This window comes from Dipodomys spectabilis, unplaced genomic scaffold (genome assembly GCF_019054845.1).
Source record: "Dipodomys spectabilis isolate Male_0828 unplaced genomic scaffold, ASM1905484v1 ptg000179l, whole genome shotgun sequence".
NCBI lineage: Eukaryota > Metazoa > Chordata > Mammalia > Rodentia > Heteromyidae > Dipodomys > Dipodomys spectabilis.
The window spans coordinates 2,323,503-2,340,275 of record NW_024870856.1 but is presented as its reverse complement, the minus strand read 5'-3'; the positions used below and the strand labels follow the sequence as shown (position 1 = coordinate 2,340,275).

The 16,773-nt window shown below is 40.4% G+C and overlaps 1 protein-coding gene across 1 annotated transcript in view; it reads right to left on the bottom strand.

Moving 5' to 3' along the window:
- Positions 1-2,542: 2,542 nt before the first annotated feature.
- Positions 2,543-16,773, bottom strand: part of Retreg1 (reticulophagy regulator 1) — a 32,458-nt gene continuing 18,227 nt past the window's right edge. The window contains exons 2-7 of the mRNA XM_042695217.1: positions 11,130-11,256; positions 8,278-8,362; positions 5,678-5,815; positions 4,892-4,956; positions 4,105-4,231; positions 2,543-3,514 (exon numbers count right to left, since the gene is read on the bottom strand). Coding sequence (XP_042551151.1) covers positions 3,021-3,514; positions 4,105-4,231; positions 4,892-4,956; positions 5,678-5,815; positions 8,278-8,362; positions 11,130-11,256 — 1,036 coding nt within the window. The 3' untranslated portion in view covers positions 2,543-3,020. The remainder of the gene's footprint in view (positions 3,515-4,104; positions 4,232-4,891; positions 4,957-5,677; positions 5,816-8,277; positions 8,363-11,129; positions 11,257-16,773) is intronic.

Sequence of the window (16,773 nt, the reverse complement as noted above, 5' to 3'; positions counted from 1 at the left end):
GAGGAATGATATACAATAAGATAGTTGAGGCATTATAACTATTATAATGCAAGTGATCTTTGACAACAGTACTTCATTAAGGGTTTTTTTACATAAATTTTCTAGCAACTAACAGCTAGAACAATATAAGCAACATACTAATCTTGTTTAAACAAAAAAAGTACATTTAAGTTTTTTTCTTACAACTTGGCTGGAATTGCTTCAGCCTAAGATAAGTATCATGATGACATTTGCTAATTTTTAAGAAGAAAGTTATACTTATTTAAATATGAGTAGAATTCAAAATCTTACCATTGTTGGAGAGTGGTTTTGTTTTATTTTGTTTTACGTCATGTTGGATGATTTTTAGAGTAAGAAATACCCAAGCCTAGATTAAACTTCCAAAGCAAATTCCAACTTCTTGAAGACTGTTTTATTGTATCAAAACATATACTATCTTTATGCTATTCCCATTATATGGTTTTTCTCAGCACTCTCTAAAGGAAATGAGTAAAACTTTTCCAAAGCTCCTCTACAATTTTAAAGAAAAAATATGATTCATATTTTAATGACTATCTTCCACTTAAGTCTTTACAAAGCGTGTACAAGCGTGTGTGTGTGTGTGTGTGTGTGTGTGTGTGTGTGTGTGTGTGTGTGTGTGTGTGTGTGTGTGTGTGTGTGTTGCTGGGAATTAAGTCCAGGAAGTACCACTTCAGCCATGCTTCTGGCCCGATCTTAGTTTTTTAAAGATAGAATTGATGCTTTTTGCCCAAGCTAGCCATATGCCACAATCTTACTGTTTCCCCTTCCTGAGTAACTAGGATTATAAGACATTGTTTTTTCAGGGTTTTTTTCTTACATATTAGAGAAATACTGCTATTTGCATCTGCACGGTAAAGCCGTGTAGGCCTTGACTGTAGATCATTCACATGGTTTATTGGCTACTATATTGTAAAACTGAAAATAATGCCCCCGTTCAAACACACACACACACACACACACACACACACACACACACACACACACACACACGCCTCCACATCCATAGGTTTCAATGAAAGGTTTTGAATATGGAAAAATAACCACATATTCTTATATAAAGACTATCAAAAGGATATATAGTTATTATAATGTTACCTTCATGGAGAGATGGTATTTTTTTCTATATTGATGACTCTTTTTTTTTTATCCTACCAACCACCGATCTGCAAACCCTCTTTAATTTGTAGTATTATTCATGCCATTAAATTTAACAGCCCTAGCGTTTATCTCCTTAGAAGTTTGCCCAAAAAACTTATAAAATATTCATTATTTATTTAAATTCTTGTTATCTTCTCAGTGAGGAAACGGAAATGACCTTTAAACTTTTTTTACTTCATGTCCAAGAGTATTTTATAAATGAAAATGCATACATATAAAAAAGAATACTGGTAACAGCTATTTTGTGAATATGTAACTGTATTTTTCTTCATGTCCAGAAACTTGTTGAATAGAACTCAGATATATTCTTCCAAACCCCACATAGTTCCAAGATTTCCTAACAGGAGTTTACATTTGTATCAAAATGGGCAAGAAAACGAAGGCACAGGCTCACTTTGTGTCAATGAAGGATATCACAGTCATGAGGCACTAATGACATATTCTATCAGTCACAGAAACCTAAGTGTTCAGTCTACAGTAACTTTCCTCCTGTTAACATTTGGCAAAATTCAGTCTAGATAATACCTCGAAAGAAAAAGTAAATAAGAGATGTTACATTAAAATGTCAGATTACCTTAGATATAGAAGAAAGGGATAAACCAAAAGATGTGAACACAGATTTCCTACATGCCTATCTGATGGTTTCATGTCTATGTTTATCTGACAAATGCCAGCTACAAATGAAGATTTAAGAGATTTGGGATAGTTGCTGACATGGTCCCTCAACACTACTTAAATACAAAACAAAACTACCTTGATTTCTGCTTTGATTATTTAAAAGTGATTTTGAAAAATGTTTAAAGGAAAAAAATATATTCTACCTTCCCAATAAGAAACAGTATATATTTATACTTCAATGGCAAATAAATACACTCTAAAGCCAAGCAAGTTCCTCTCTTTTATCTATGCAGACTAAGAGAACAGAGTTCTTATTTCTTTATTGCTGATAACCACATCACTCACAGGAGACATATCAATAACTACTTTCACAATTTTAGGAGACTTTTTCCATGACACAATGTAAAAAATGAAAGTATAACTTAAGTCTGAATGGACACAAGGGATCTGTACCCGCAACACCCCTGTTGCAAACATATGACAGAAATGAGCTATTGAACAACCAAATCTGTTACATCATAACCACCCTCTATGTGATACATAACACCACCATTGCTGGACTAGAGGTGGCTGTCAATGGAGCATGCCACTTTATAAGTGTGCCTGTCTATAACCACAGAAATAACATGGAAATGTTTCTGCCTATCCAGAATACTTATTTTTTTAAATTTTTTCCTAGGAAATTAATTGTGATTATTTCCCAACACCTTCAACTAAAGACACTTTGATAATTGAGCTTTTTTTAACATCAAAGTCTTAAAACTGTTGCCAAGTTTTAGGAAGAAGGGTCATTGATAGAGCATGTCTTCACAATATTTTTCACTTAGTTACAATAAATTTTTACATGCTTGAAAATTAATTATAAAGAAAAAATAATGCCTACAGAAGGATCTTAGTAATCTGGTGGGTTTTTGTTTGTTTCAATTTTCTTTACAAACAACCCCATGTATTCATCTCTGACACCACAGAATGTATATATGCATATATAAAGTTCATTTCCATGCTTATTACATAAAAATAACTATCAGAAATAACCAGTCTACCAGTATCAGTTGATATATATCCAATTCACTGCAGAAGGGAAAACAAAAAAAATATCTAATCATTAAAAGCTTACAGTTTGTATTTTTTCCTTTTTTTCCCTTTTTTTTTTCCTTTTCCTTTTTTGCTTGTCTGAGATGTTTGGTGATTCGTCTGTATTCTGTTGTAAGCTAATTCCTGGTTTAATGACCTCCCAGAAGATTTGAAAGGAAGCCTGAGGACTTCTTACTTTGCTGCGCCTCTGCCTCCTGCTCGCGTGCAAGTCCCAGTTCACTCTCAATTTGATCCAGCTCTTCCTGGTCAAGCAGCTCAAAGTCATCACCTTCTTCAGTGTCTGTGTCCTCTCCTGGGCTGAAGGCAGCGCGAGCCAGGGCCTGCTGCGTGCCTTCTACTTGGTCTTTGATAGCAGCAGACACTGCGGCTGTGATGACGTCCCCCGCCAGGTCACCCATCAAGCGATAGGCTTGGTCACTGTTCAGAGGGAGGCTGAGGCCAGCTGCTGATGGCCTCTCTTGACATGCTCTGTGACCACCATCCAACTGTTCCTTTTTTCTCTGGAGCTCAGCAGGCAAGCTGAGGCTTAACTCGTCTTCATCATTTGTTCCCATGCCATTTTCTAGGGATGGAAAATCAGAGAGATCTCGGGAGAAAACTTCTTCACCAGGCCGATCGAGATCTGTGAAATGTATAACGAAAGTTCATGGGTAAGCATCATAACAAATTAGAACCAAGAGCTATGGGAAATCTGACTTTGAGCCCAGCTCACCATGCAGCCTTGGTATTCATCTCATCCCGAATCCACTTGAATCTATTTAACCATTTATTGTGGATCTTTTTAACCATTTATTGGACCCCTCTAAGTATACAAGTCATTGGGCTTTGGTATATATACAAATCTGTACAACCATTACTGCATATTCTACAACATGTTTATGAATTCCAAGAAGAAAGTTGGTCCAATTAACAATTGCCATCCCCTCCTTCTAACTCCTAGCTACCACTAACTTACTTCCCTCCCTGTGGATTTGCTATTCTGGACAGTTCATACAGATGGAATTATACAATATGTAGCCATTTGTGTCTGGCTTCTTTCTCTTAGCATAAAGTTTTCAAGGTTCATCCATGCTGTAGGCAAGTATGTATACCTCATTCATTTTATAGCTAAATAATAATACATTAATAATACATACCACCTTTCAGTTATCCACGTATTTGTTGATAGTGAATATGTTTGCATGTACTTAATACTAATAAAAAGAGGTATACCATCAGAAGTGTCTGTCTGCGGAGTGTATCCCCCGGAAAGGTTGAAGGTCCCATTTTCAGTCCAGGACACTTCTGAGACATCTGTGTCAGACACAGATAACTCTTTGGCAGCAACTGTGAGGCTAATCTGTGTTAACATAAATCCCAGTGATACATTATAAACAGATGCAAGTATTGTGAATAATCTCCATTAACCCCTAAGGTAAAGACAGATGCATTTTCCTTTGAGATTATCGAGTCATCTTATAAAATAGGAGTTTATAGCTGGGTGCCAGTGGCTCACACCTATAATCTGCTATTCAGGAGGCTGAGATCAGGGGATTACAGTTCAAAGCCAGCCCGGGCAGGAAAGTCTGTGAGACTCTCATCTCCAATAAACCACCAGAAAACTGGAAGTGGCGCTGTGGCTCAAGTGGTACAGCACTCAAGGGACAGCACCCAGGCCCAGAGTTCAAGCCCCACAACCAACAACAACAACAAAAAAAAACAGTTTATTAGAAAAAAATATATTTCAGGGTTGGGAAGGTGGCTCAGTGGTAGAGTGCTTGCCTTGCATGCATGAGGCCCTGGGTTTGATTCCTCAGCACCACATAAGCAGAAAAAGCCGGAAGTGGCGCTGTGGCTCAGGTGGTAGAGCGCTAGCCTTGAGCTGAAGATCTGAGGGACGGTGCCCAGGCCCAGGGTTCAGGCCCCACAACCAACAACAACAACAAAAATTACATTTTGCTTCAGGTAAAAAAATGTACAGTCAAACCATGCAGAAACAAACTAAACAAACAGAACATACCTTAGGACAAAGAGCTGAAAAATCAAGTTCACTATCATCTTTGTGACTTTTATCTTTATCTGCTTCTGTTGAGGAAAAAAATGGAAGTTTTCACTTTCCTGGCAAGCTTGAACAAAGTATACGTATTTTATGATAAATTCTTACTCAATTTCCCTATACTCTCCAATACCTCCCTATAATTAAGTGTTTGCATTCAAGAAGCTTCACGTATGTGCAAAATAGGTGATGGTCTACATTTAACCATCATTCCTGGGAACTTGCTAGCTGTGCAGTCTCAGGTTCCACTAAGCCAGAAATTTTGTAAGACCACATTCTATGCTTTCATAAGCCTGTCAGGGAATTCTGCTGCATCTTCTAGATGACATACCGGGTCATAGGTCAAGTTAACAGGTAAAAAATGATCACTTTTTCTACGTGTTTCCCTTTCCTTCCCATTATTTCACTCCTGACTTATGGGGCTCCCATGTGTGATCTCTACCTTTGGCAATGTTTATCTTTAGCTGTCCCATCCAAAATAAAATAAATCATGAATAGCAAAATACGAAGTGGTTGAAACCTTTTCTCCCTCCCTTGACTATTTTGATTGAAAAGTCAATTTATTTTTTTTTTTAGAAAAGAATACAATCCCAAGTTGGAAAGGCTAGATATATTAGATTGGGGAGAGGGTATTCTTTAAAATATTTAGCAAAAGACAAAATCCACCCTGAAATCCTTTTAACAATGATCTCATAATAAACAGCCTGCCAATGTCTAATCCATAGAAACTAAAATTCACACATTACATACCAGATCTTTCACGTTTCTTCTGATTAATATATTCTCCAATTCCAAAGTCTAGTTTCAACAGAACTGACTTGATTTTGCTGTATATTTTTTGTCCAATGTCATTACATTTAAACAGTGGACACAAAAATGCAAACAGTACTGGAATACAAGAAGAGAGTACAGGTGAAATACCCTTTGTTTCCAAATGCTTATGTCCTAATAGCTCACAAAATATGATTTTCTAAACCATGGAAAAATAAAAGGTTTTTCTTAAGATGTCTCTATGAAAAAGTGCTTAATTTCTACTCTTCCTTTGTAATAAAATATGTTTTACTACTACTACACACACTCATGCCCATTGTTTTTACTACACACACTCATGCCCATTGTTTTTAGGCCTGTAATTAGATCAGCTTTCTCCCTCTGTACTTCTACCCTAAACCTTATAGAAAGGTGATAGTGCATACTGTCTAGGTGACGGTCCTGAATTAAACTCTCACCATTGTTTATTCAATACCATTTACTGTGGGAAAATCACTATCAGCCTCTCATCAGAAATACTGGAATAATATTATTGCTTGGAGTAAATGTGACCACCTGAAAATGCTTGCTCATAATTCTCCTTTCTCAGCGCTTTCTTCCCCATCTTTTAGACAGTGCAGATCAGGAAGCTAACTCTTTTTTTTTCTTTTTAGCAATTCTGGGTCTAGAACCCAGGACCCTGTACATGCTGAGCAAGCATTCTACTGCTGAGTTCTATCCGCACCCCCACAAGCTAATACCGGATATGGGTTCTACTGGGAAGCTTAATTTGAGCTCCAAGCATTTGTCATTTGTGTTATGCATAGAAAGTACAAAAAAATGAATGTCACCTAGCAATATTGTATTCTGTAGAATTTGTTTATTACTGTTAGAAATGTGCTCTACTATCTTTTAATATAGGAGTTGCAAACTCAAGTTTCTTCTGAGGCAAAATGTGAATTTGAAAAGCCAGGGTTAAAAAAAAAAAAGGAAATAAAAGTTAGCCAAGGAGAGAGTATGAGCGTATGTGCCCCATCATAGGTGAGAGTGCTAGATCTTCGTAGTTTTTTGGGAACAAGAGAAAATCTATACATCTTGGTAGAATATCTGAGTTATAATTGACACATAGTACACGAAGTGTAGATTTTGCTAGAGCTTGACTGATCCACCCTGCTAGAAACTAGCAGCACGGTTGAGAGCAAACAAAGCTCAGGCCCCCAAAAGTGCTCTCACATTCTATTGAACTGCTGCCTCCACCTGGTTCATCCCAGCCAACAGCTGACATGACTGTCATAAAGACTACTTTGACTTTTCTAGTACTATGTATAAATAGACTCCTGGAGCATAGACTTTTATCTGGCTTCTCTCACTCAGACGAGTTACTTTAAAATCTATAGTGTTGCAAATCAATTTTAGTAGTAATTATTATATAAATATACCACAGTTAATTTGCTCTCATTAGTTAAGATCTTGTGCGTTACATTTTACTTTGGGCCACGGAAAAATCTGCTGTGAACATTTCTTTTTTTTTTTTTCCTTCCCATACTCCCTTCCATGCTGTGAACATTTCTACATAAAGAATTTTATTCAAAGTGTGCTTCCATTTGTCTTACATAAATACTTAGCCGTGGGATGGCTAGGCATATAATAAAAACTGCCATTCTGAACTGGGTACCAGTGGCTCACTAGGCTGTAATCCTAGCTACTCAGGAAACTGAGATCTGAGGATCACAGATTGAAGCCACCTCTGTCAAGAAAGTCCATGAGACTCATCTCCAATTAACCACCAGAAAACCAGAAATAGAGCTGTGGCTCAAAGTGATAGGGCAATAGCCTTGAGCAAAACAGCTCAGGAACAGCACCCAGGCCCTGAGTTCAAGCCCATGACCAACAAAACAACAAACTGCTATCCTGTTTTCCAAAATGACTTTACATTGGTACCTTACCCATCAACATTATGAAAGAATTTTGCCTGCTCCATATTCTTCCTAGTACTTGGTATGATCAAAATTTTTTATTTTAGACATAATGGTAGAAGTCAATGATATATTATTGTATATGATATATTATTCTCATAAAACCACAGTATATGTCTAAAAGAAAAAGTGCTAGTATACTTGTAGAGAATGGGATATATAGTTTATTTATTTTTTGGTCGGTTGTGGGGCTTGAACTCAGGACCTGGGCACTGTCCCCAAGCTCTTTTGCTCAAGGCTAACACTCTATCACTTTGAACCACAGTGCCACTTCTGGTTTTTGAATGGTTAAGTGGAGATAAGAGTCTCGAGGGACTTTTCTGTATGAGCTGGCTTTGAACTGCGATCCTCAGATCTCAGCTTCCTGAGTAGATAGGAGCCTACAGGCAGAAGCCACTGTTACTATTTAAATTTTTGTTGGCATAATTTAACATAACAAATTTACTTATCCTTCCTTTTGCAACCTTTTTTCTAATTTCAAAATAAAAAGATATCTCTAGGAATGATGAGATTATTTTATAACACAGAAACTCATATGTTCCTTTCCAAACTACAGTAGGTATACTAATGCCACACATATCATCCAAGTAAGCAAAAAAAAAAAAAATGTCCTTTGATACTTACACAATAGATAGCTGAGTATAACCCCAGGAATATAACTTCCCAAGACTGTAAAAAAAGTACACACACTGCATACCAGGAGACAAAACTGGAAGTAACAGAAATGATACAGACCAGTTATGCACAACATGAGGAAATCTGAGAGCACACATTTACTCATACTCAATTACTTTCCTACATATAATCATTCTTTCAAGCCGCACGCTTTGCACTGAGGACATCTATTAAGTCTTAATTCACTTTAACACTTAGTAATAAGCATTTGGAGGGCAGAAGAGCTTGTTTCTGGCACTGAGAGAAATGACTTCCCGTACCATGCCTGTGACTTTTGTTGCTGGGCAGAAGACTACTCTCCTCATTGAATAAAAACAATGCAGCCAGATCAGCTAATCTGAAATTTCAAACCACCATGGTAAGTCCACTAAAATTCATAAGCACAGCAAAACAGAAATCAGAGGCATCTATACCAATCATAATTTGCACAGCTGGTAAGTTCTGGCATAAATCTGGGGACACTATAATCCTCCTCCCTAACTATACTCAGTCACTTCCAGGTCACCTAGAAACCAATGCAAAGGAAATACCTCCAGTGAAGTGTGATTATTATTTTTTGTTTTGGTCGGTCGTGGGGCTTGAACTCTGGGCTTGGGCACTGTTCCTGTGCTCTTCAACTCCAGGCGAGTGCTCTACCGCTTGAGCCACAGCACCACTTCTGGTTTTCTAATGATTTATTGGAGATAAGAGTCTCCTGCCCGGGCTGACTTTGAACCATGATCCTCAGATCTCAGCCTCCTGAGTAGCTAGGATTACAGGTGTGAGCCACCGGTGCCAGGCTTGTGATTATTTTTCTTTGATCTAGTTTCTTTAAATTCCTTGGTTGTCTTAAGACATTTTAAAACAGCCTACAGTAAACTCTCCTGATTTCCTTTCTGAAGCTCAACCCAGAAGAGCCTCTCCTAGGAGTCTTCACATGAGCTCGCGCCCAGTCTGACTCTCCTGTCCTTTCTTCACCTTTAAATGGAGGGGTGGAAAACTGAGAAGTGACCAAAGAAATTTCACTAAAGGGCTTACACAATAACTGATTCAGAGGAAGAACAAGGAGACTATATTTCAGGTTTGCTTTTATATTTCATTGGCACAGGGTTATTAATAAATTAACTCACTGAAAGAATGAATGAACTTATGGAAAGTTCTTACAGAAATATCAAGTCCTTTGGAATCTTAGAACTGAAATGAAAAAGGAGGAAAAGGCCACAGAACTCAAAAGAATAAACAGTTTGAATGAATAGTTCATAAAAGCAGGATTGCAACCAGAATTTTATTTTGCAAAGGATTTTTTATAATCATCTAGATTTGTTAGTTTCAGCCTCGTCAGCTAATGTATCTGAACACATCAATGCAGAAGTGTCAAGTTTAGAATCTCCCCCAAAATACATTGAATCACTTCAGTGATTAAGAGGTGTCAAAAATCTGTCTCCCCCCTCCCTCCACCACCACATGGACTTGACATCTGTCAAGATTAAAAATGAGGGCTAGGAAGGTGGCTAAGTGGTAGAGTGCTTGCCTTGCATGCATGAGGCCCTGGGTTCGATTCCTCAGCACCACAGAAGCAAAAAGAAAAAAGCCGGAAGTGGTGCTGTGGCTCAAATGGTAGAGCGCTAGCCTTGAGCTTAAGAGCTGAGGGACAGTGCCCACCCCAGAGTTCAGGCCCCACAACCAGACCTCCCCCCCCCCAAAAAAAAAAGATTAAAAATGACTTTGAGTCGCTTTTGCCTGTAGGCCTAGCTACTCGGGAGGAAGCGATCAGAAGGATCCCTTCAATGCCAGCCTAGGGAGGGAAAAGATCCTGTCTCAACAAGCAATCCAGGCATGGTGTGCTTCTCGGTAAGACTAGTGCGTGGGGTGCTCAGGTAGGAGGACTGTGATCTGAGGATGGCCACAGCAAAAATCATGAAACCTTATCCGAAAAAATAACTAAAACAGAAAGGGCTGGGAATGTGACTCAGTATTAGGGTGCTTGCTTAGTGAGTGCAAGTCCCCAGGTTCATCAAGTTATAAGTACAATGGCAGGGATCTCAGATGTGGATATTTCCAGCTCTTGGTTCCAACCAGATGGAGATTTACATTTATAGGCAGCAGTGGAATGGACACGGTCTTCTTTGCACCCAAATCATCAGGCATGCTGGGCTGAGGTGGAGAGGCTCCTGCACGTGAAGGGCAAGCGAGTGCACGCCTCCATGCACCCCACGCCTGTCTCTTGAGACTTTCATCTTGATTGGGAATGCAGAATTGCCATCAATGTTTTTGCCAGCAATTGAATTGTTTTATTTTGCTTTGTTTTAGATTTTGTAGTCCAGGCTGAGCTCAAATTCACAATGCTCCTGCCTCAGCTTCCTGAGTGCTGGCACCTATAGGTGGTGAATTTTCTGAAATAAATCATGCCAGAATATCCACTTTTTAGACTGAAAGTGGGATTGTTACCTCTGAAAGCAGAATCAGAGGGCTATGTGTTTATTTACCTCCCTCCGACTTCAAACCTTATTAAATATAATAACTGACATTTATAATCAGATATTTTTCTTCCTTTTTAGGCTGGCTGATAAAGCCAATCATCACTCATTCTAATTAATAAGCTAACTCAGTTTGCATAAAATCTAAAACTAATACAATTCCAAAACATGAGTCAACAGACTACTGCTCACTTGTTAAGATCTTTGTTGATAACAACTTCCATAGCATACATTCCTAGTACATTCAGAATTGGAGGACCTTTCCAAGCCAAAAGAGGTTAGAGTTCATTTGTTCTCAAGTATACTCTGCATTTTAAAACACACTCCCTCCATTGGAAAACTTACCTTGCCAGGGCTCTGCTGTTTAAAAAGAGACATTTCTTGAAGAAATAGGCTGAAATTCATCCATGATTCTGCAATACAGTGGCTGAGTCTGGGTCTTTCATCTGGTTTGGAATTGATAACTTCCCAGCTAAATAGAGAAAAAGAAAACAAAGTATAACTTGAACCTTAGAAGATTCAATCAGATCATCCTCTACTGTTGGTCTCACTTTGTAAAAGCTCTGTGAATTCAGAGTTGAACCAGTAAGATACATAACTCAAGAATCTCCGATGCCTGTCTTCTTTTCTGTATGGTGAATTTGATTGCTTATCTTTGGGAGTGGGGGGAAGGGTGAAAAAGACCAGCAGTGGAGCTCACTGGACGCTGATGAAAGTGAACTGTAACAACTCTTGGATAGCGCCGGGAGGGAGGGACTGCGAGAGGGAGGGAACAGGAGACACTCTTTGAAAGGAAATTACTCATTACCTGACTCATGTAATTGTAATCCCTCTGTACATCACCTCTGTAATAACAATGAAGAAAATTTTAAAAAAATCTCAGGTGCCAACAGATACAAGTAGCTACACAATGAAATATCTGATGACAACGCAGCAGGAAAACACTGGGCCAAAGTCAGGGTTGGAGCTTCCAGGCGTCTTCTCTGAAGAAGTCATTTTTGAGCTCAGGTCTGGAATGGATTAGCAGTTCACCCTAAGCATGAAAGACTTGGGATGAAAAAAGCTAAAAGTGCTACCCTATTAGTCCCATGTGGAGCCAGCACAGTGAACTAGAAGAACAATTACAAGGCTCAGGGCCGAGTATAGCCTTGCAGGACTTAAAAAAAACAAACAAACAACTTTTTAAACTGCAGGGATTTTTTTTTGAAAATTCAAGCATTAAATCAAAATAACTATTCAACCACTTACTTTCAATATAATATACATAGCAGTTGCTTGTCAAACTCAATGTCATCTCCTGCTACCCCTTATTTTTCTCAAGTATCTTTTCCCAGCCATCACCTGGAATGTGTGGAGGGCGATGCAGTGTCAGGCAAGGTGCTTTTTTCCATGCCCTCACTTTTCCAGGAGAACCCCAGGAAGCTAAAAACTAGAAACAGTCGCTCCAGGAAGAAGACATATGCAGATGCAGGCCATTCCCTAAACTGACAACAACATCAAGCATAAACGATACCAAGCTGAAATTCTGCTTTTACAATCCTAGTTCATAAAAATACCCCAATTCAGCCAGCTACCAGCAGCTCACAGTAATCCTAGCTACTTGGGATCTGAGGAGCACAGCTCAAAGCCACTTTGAGCAAGAAGGTCTGTGAGTCTCTTATCTGCAAAACTGGAAGTGGCACTGTGGCTTAAAGTTAGCCTTGAGCTCACATATTTGTGTGTGTGTGTATGTGTGTTGTTCTATTTAATAATGCCCTAAATTGGAACAGAGCCTATTCTGATGCTAAATGAGCTCTGTAGAGATAATAATAACTAAAAGAGATTTGTAGAGAGCACAGTTTAATAACAAAGCTTTCTTTCACATTTAAGAGTTTTACCTATTTTCTACAGTGGACCTCTGAGTTGGATATTGTCCATTACTTTATTCATTTATGTAATACAAGGTGACCAAAGTTTCCCCTTGTGTCCTACGTTATGATAAATATGCCAAGCATTACTTGGAAAGCTTGAATAGCTGTACCACTACCCTCTAACTGCATCTCTAGATATTACGAGTTGGTAGGAAGAAGAAACCAAAGAATAACTTGTGATTATTTTTCATAAAAAGCACTTATGTTAAATTTCTTCCCTTTGGAACAAACTCATATAACCAAGTTCGGTGTGTGCCTATAATCCTAGCTCCTGATATAGTGAGGCCTAGTTCAAACAGGCCGGGGGTGTGATGGCCCACTCTTGTACTCCCAGCCACTTGGGAAGCAGAGATTGGGAAAATTATTGTTTGAGGTCAACTAGGCTAAAAAAAAGTTAGTGAAACCTCATCTCAACCAATAAGCTGAGTGTTGTGGGACACTCTTGTTATCCCTGATACATGAGGCATAAAGAGGGGATCAACATCCGAGACTGACCCAGGATACAAACTTGAGATTCCACTTAAAAAATAACTACAGTAGAAAGGACTGAGTACTTGGCTAAAGTACTACAGTGCCTGCCTAGCAAACACTAGGGCCTGTGTTCAAGCTCTAGCTATGGGATAGGTTTTTTTAAATAGTAAGTTCCATTGTTACATTTATACTAATACAATAATAACCAATAGTTCTCATTGATACTTAAGCATAAATGAGAAATGCCGTATGTACAACTTGAACATATCTAACCAAGTAAGTTCTGGAGAGTAATTAATATTTGGGGTAAGAGTAAATGTGCTAAGGGAAATTTAGTAGGATTGACTGATTTTCAGTACTGAGGACTGAAACCAGGACCCTGCACTGAACTAGGCAAGTAATCGTGCGAGATATACCCCCAGCCCTGAGAACCTATGATTTAAAAAGAAATCCTGTGTTCCAAGATGGAGAATGGATATCACTCTACAACTTCAAATGAGACACATACCCAAAAGACTTGCTCTCTGGGGGTCTGAATAAAAGTTGAAATTTGCTCAGTAGTCATTTCAGAATAGGAACTATAGGAACACACATTCCTATAGCCTACAGCCTAGACTGTGCGTCTACCCTACCTTATGCAGTTCAATTTGGATACCAGACACTGACATAATTTTGGAATTGAATATGACCCTTGATGCTTTATGGATGAAGATCATGAAACCCACCCTAGTAGTAGCTTGGGAGAGATCATTCCTGATTTCCGATACAGTTCTATTCACATTGAACCACGTGCCTTCACCAGACGAATACAGTCAGCGGTATTCTTTAAAGACACCATGTTGTCGTTAGAATGGGGAACGCGCCACGTCCTTCCTGCCCCTGGCTGGAGTGAGGAGGATGAGCCGTGATTCACCAGTGCCGTCGTGGCATCATGTGAGGCCAGACCTTTCCAGGAACACAGAGCACGTCATGGGCAGAATCTAAAAACTCAGCGGAAACTAAGCCCCAGGCCTGGTGCTTGGTAGATGCGTAATACAAGTGACGTGTGCACAGACTTGCTCCATAACGAAACTCTAGGTTTTCCTAGACAGAACCAGAGAATGGATAACCTGTGAATACTGGACAAGGTTTGGACAGCAGATCTTTTCCGTGGTGTGTGGCTGTCTTCCCACCAGGCTTGGCACAAAGCATAACACAACGTAAGGCCCAACTAACAAAGATGGGAAATAGACCTTGCCTTTCAAAACAGTTCTTTTTTCTTCTTCTTTTCTTTTTGTTGGTCCTGGGCTTGGACTCAGGGCCTGGGCACTCCTTTGCTCAAGGCTAGTGCTCCACCACTTTGAGCCACACCTCCACTTCCCATTTTCTGGTGGTTAATTGGAGATAAGAGTCTCACAGATTTTCCTGCCTGGGGTAACTTTGAACTGAGATCTTCAGATCTCAACCTCCTAAGCAGCTAGCCAAGCATGAGCCACTGGCACCCAGTGTTTTAACCAGTTCTTAACCAAAGAGTAAAAGTATGACTGAAGGTCATCTATAAAGGAAAAAAAAATGTTACCGATGGCTTTATTCCTGAGATTTCCTTCTTTGTTTCAGAGGGAATGTGCGGTTTCAGAGTTCATGGGGAATAAGGCCCTTCGGTTCATCCTTCCCTGCATCCTCTCCACTGTCTTTGCTAGCCAGTGCCCCTGCTCGGCACTCAGGCACAGCTGGTGACCAGCATGTCCACCTTGCTGTGACCACCAGCATCGCTGTGCAGCAGCCCAAGTGGCCCCCTGGGAGGGGTCACTGAGTCGCAGACCCAGGCAAGGCCGGGCCACTTTCCACATGGCCTCTGACCCTGAATCTACAGGCACAGATGCTTCCCACACAAGCTCTAGTGAATGCTGCTTGGTTACCTTCCCTCTTAAGAAGTCAATCAGGTGCGCTTGAGAAAGGTAAGTAATTATTTACCAAAGAATGCTATGCCAAGACAAAGTTCCTTCTGGGCAGCTGAAGAATGGCTGGTCTCCCCGTGGGCAACTCTTGGGGAATACAAAGCAGCGAGGGGATCTTGCCATCTGCAGGGAGTCGCCCTGGCTCTTGGGGGAGAATTTCAAATCAGAATTCTTTCTGCCTCCATATCCATATTAGAATACATCGACTTATGCACATGAGGTGTGGACTCACAAGTGAGGCCTCTGTGCAGTCCCTAACGCTGGGAATGTGACAACCCCGGCTCCTGCTGCAGCAGTGCGTGAGCCTCGGTCGGGAGAGTCTTTTAGACATGCTAAGGTGACGCGCAGAAATCTCCCTCACCCACAGGAGACCCAGATTACTGAGGCATTGGTTCTTAGCCAAATCACTATCAGAAACACCTGGGAGTCAGGTGCCAGTTGCTCATGCCTATAATTCTAATTACTCAAGAAGCTGACATCTGAGCATCCTAGTTCAAAGTCAGCTCAGAAGACAAACCCACCAGCAAAAAGCCCTAAGTGGAAGTCTGACTCAAGTGGTAGAGTACCAGCCTTGAGCAAAAAGCCAAGTGTAGCTATTAGGCCCTGAGTTCAAGCCCTAGGACTGGCACAAGAAAAAAAAAAGGAAGAAAGAAATATCTGACAGAAGGCTACACGGGATTCCTATTTCATGAGTAAAGAAGAGGGAGATTTCTGTTTCTGGACAAGACAGGATGTGAGGGACATGATTTACCTTCCCACCTGAAACAATCAAACCATAAAAAGAAAAATACAAGGTAGGCGCCGGTGGCTCACGCCTGTCATCCTAGCTACTCAGGAAGCTGAAATCTGAGGATCACGGTTCAAAGCCAGCCTGGGCAGGAAAGTCTGTGAGATTCTTATCTTCAATAAGCCACCAAAAAACTAGAAGTGGCGCTGTGGCTCAAGTGGTAGAGTGCTATCCTTGAGCTGAAGAGCTGAGGGACAGCGCCCAGGCCCAGAGTTCAGGCCCCATGACCAACAACAACAACAACAAAAAAAAAAAAAAAGATAATTATTTCCAAGGCCTTGGTCTTTAGACAAAGGAAGACAGTGCCCCACCACCAGGAAATCAAGGAAGGAGTCGGGATTGCCCGCTTGCTGCCTTGAGGGTTGACAGGCCTCAGAGTAAGCCTGCTGCCTCCTGAGTTAAAGGTACCAAACTGCCTGCGCTGCCGACCCGAGTGCGGGAAAGTAGAGTGCTACAAAGAGGGAGTGCCAGGAGCACAGGAGAGTACCAGCCTGGGGCTTGTGGCTCACGCCTGTAATCTTAGCTACTTAGGACACACTGCGATCTGAGGGTGGCGGTTCAAAGCCAGCCCAAGCAGAAAAGTCTATGGGGCTTGTCTCCAATAAATTACTCAGAAAAAAAAAAAATGATGCTGGGGCTCAAGTGGTAGAGCACTAGCCATGAGCACAAAGAGGCTCAGGGACAACACCCAGGCCCTGAGTTCAAGCCCCAGGACAAAAAAGTCAAAAAGGGAAAAGAAAGTACTGGACATTTAACCAGGTGTGCCTGGAGCCCTCAGTTGAAGACCTCAGTTGAGGTCTTCATGTGTGTGAGAACGGGGCCAGAAAAGAGACATTAGGAAAGATGAGAAGGAACAGTGTTGGTTGCTAGTAATGATTCCTGGT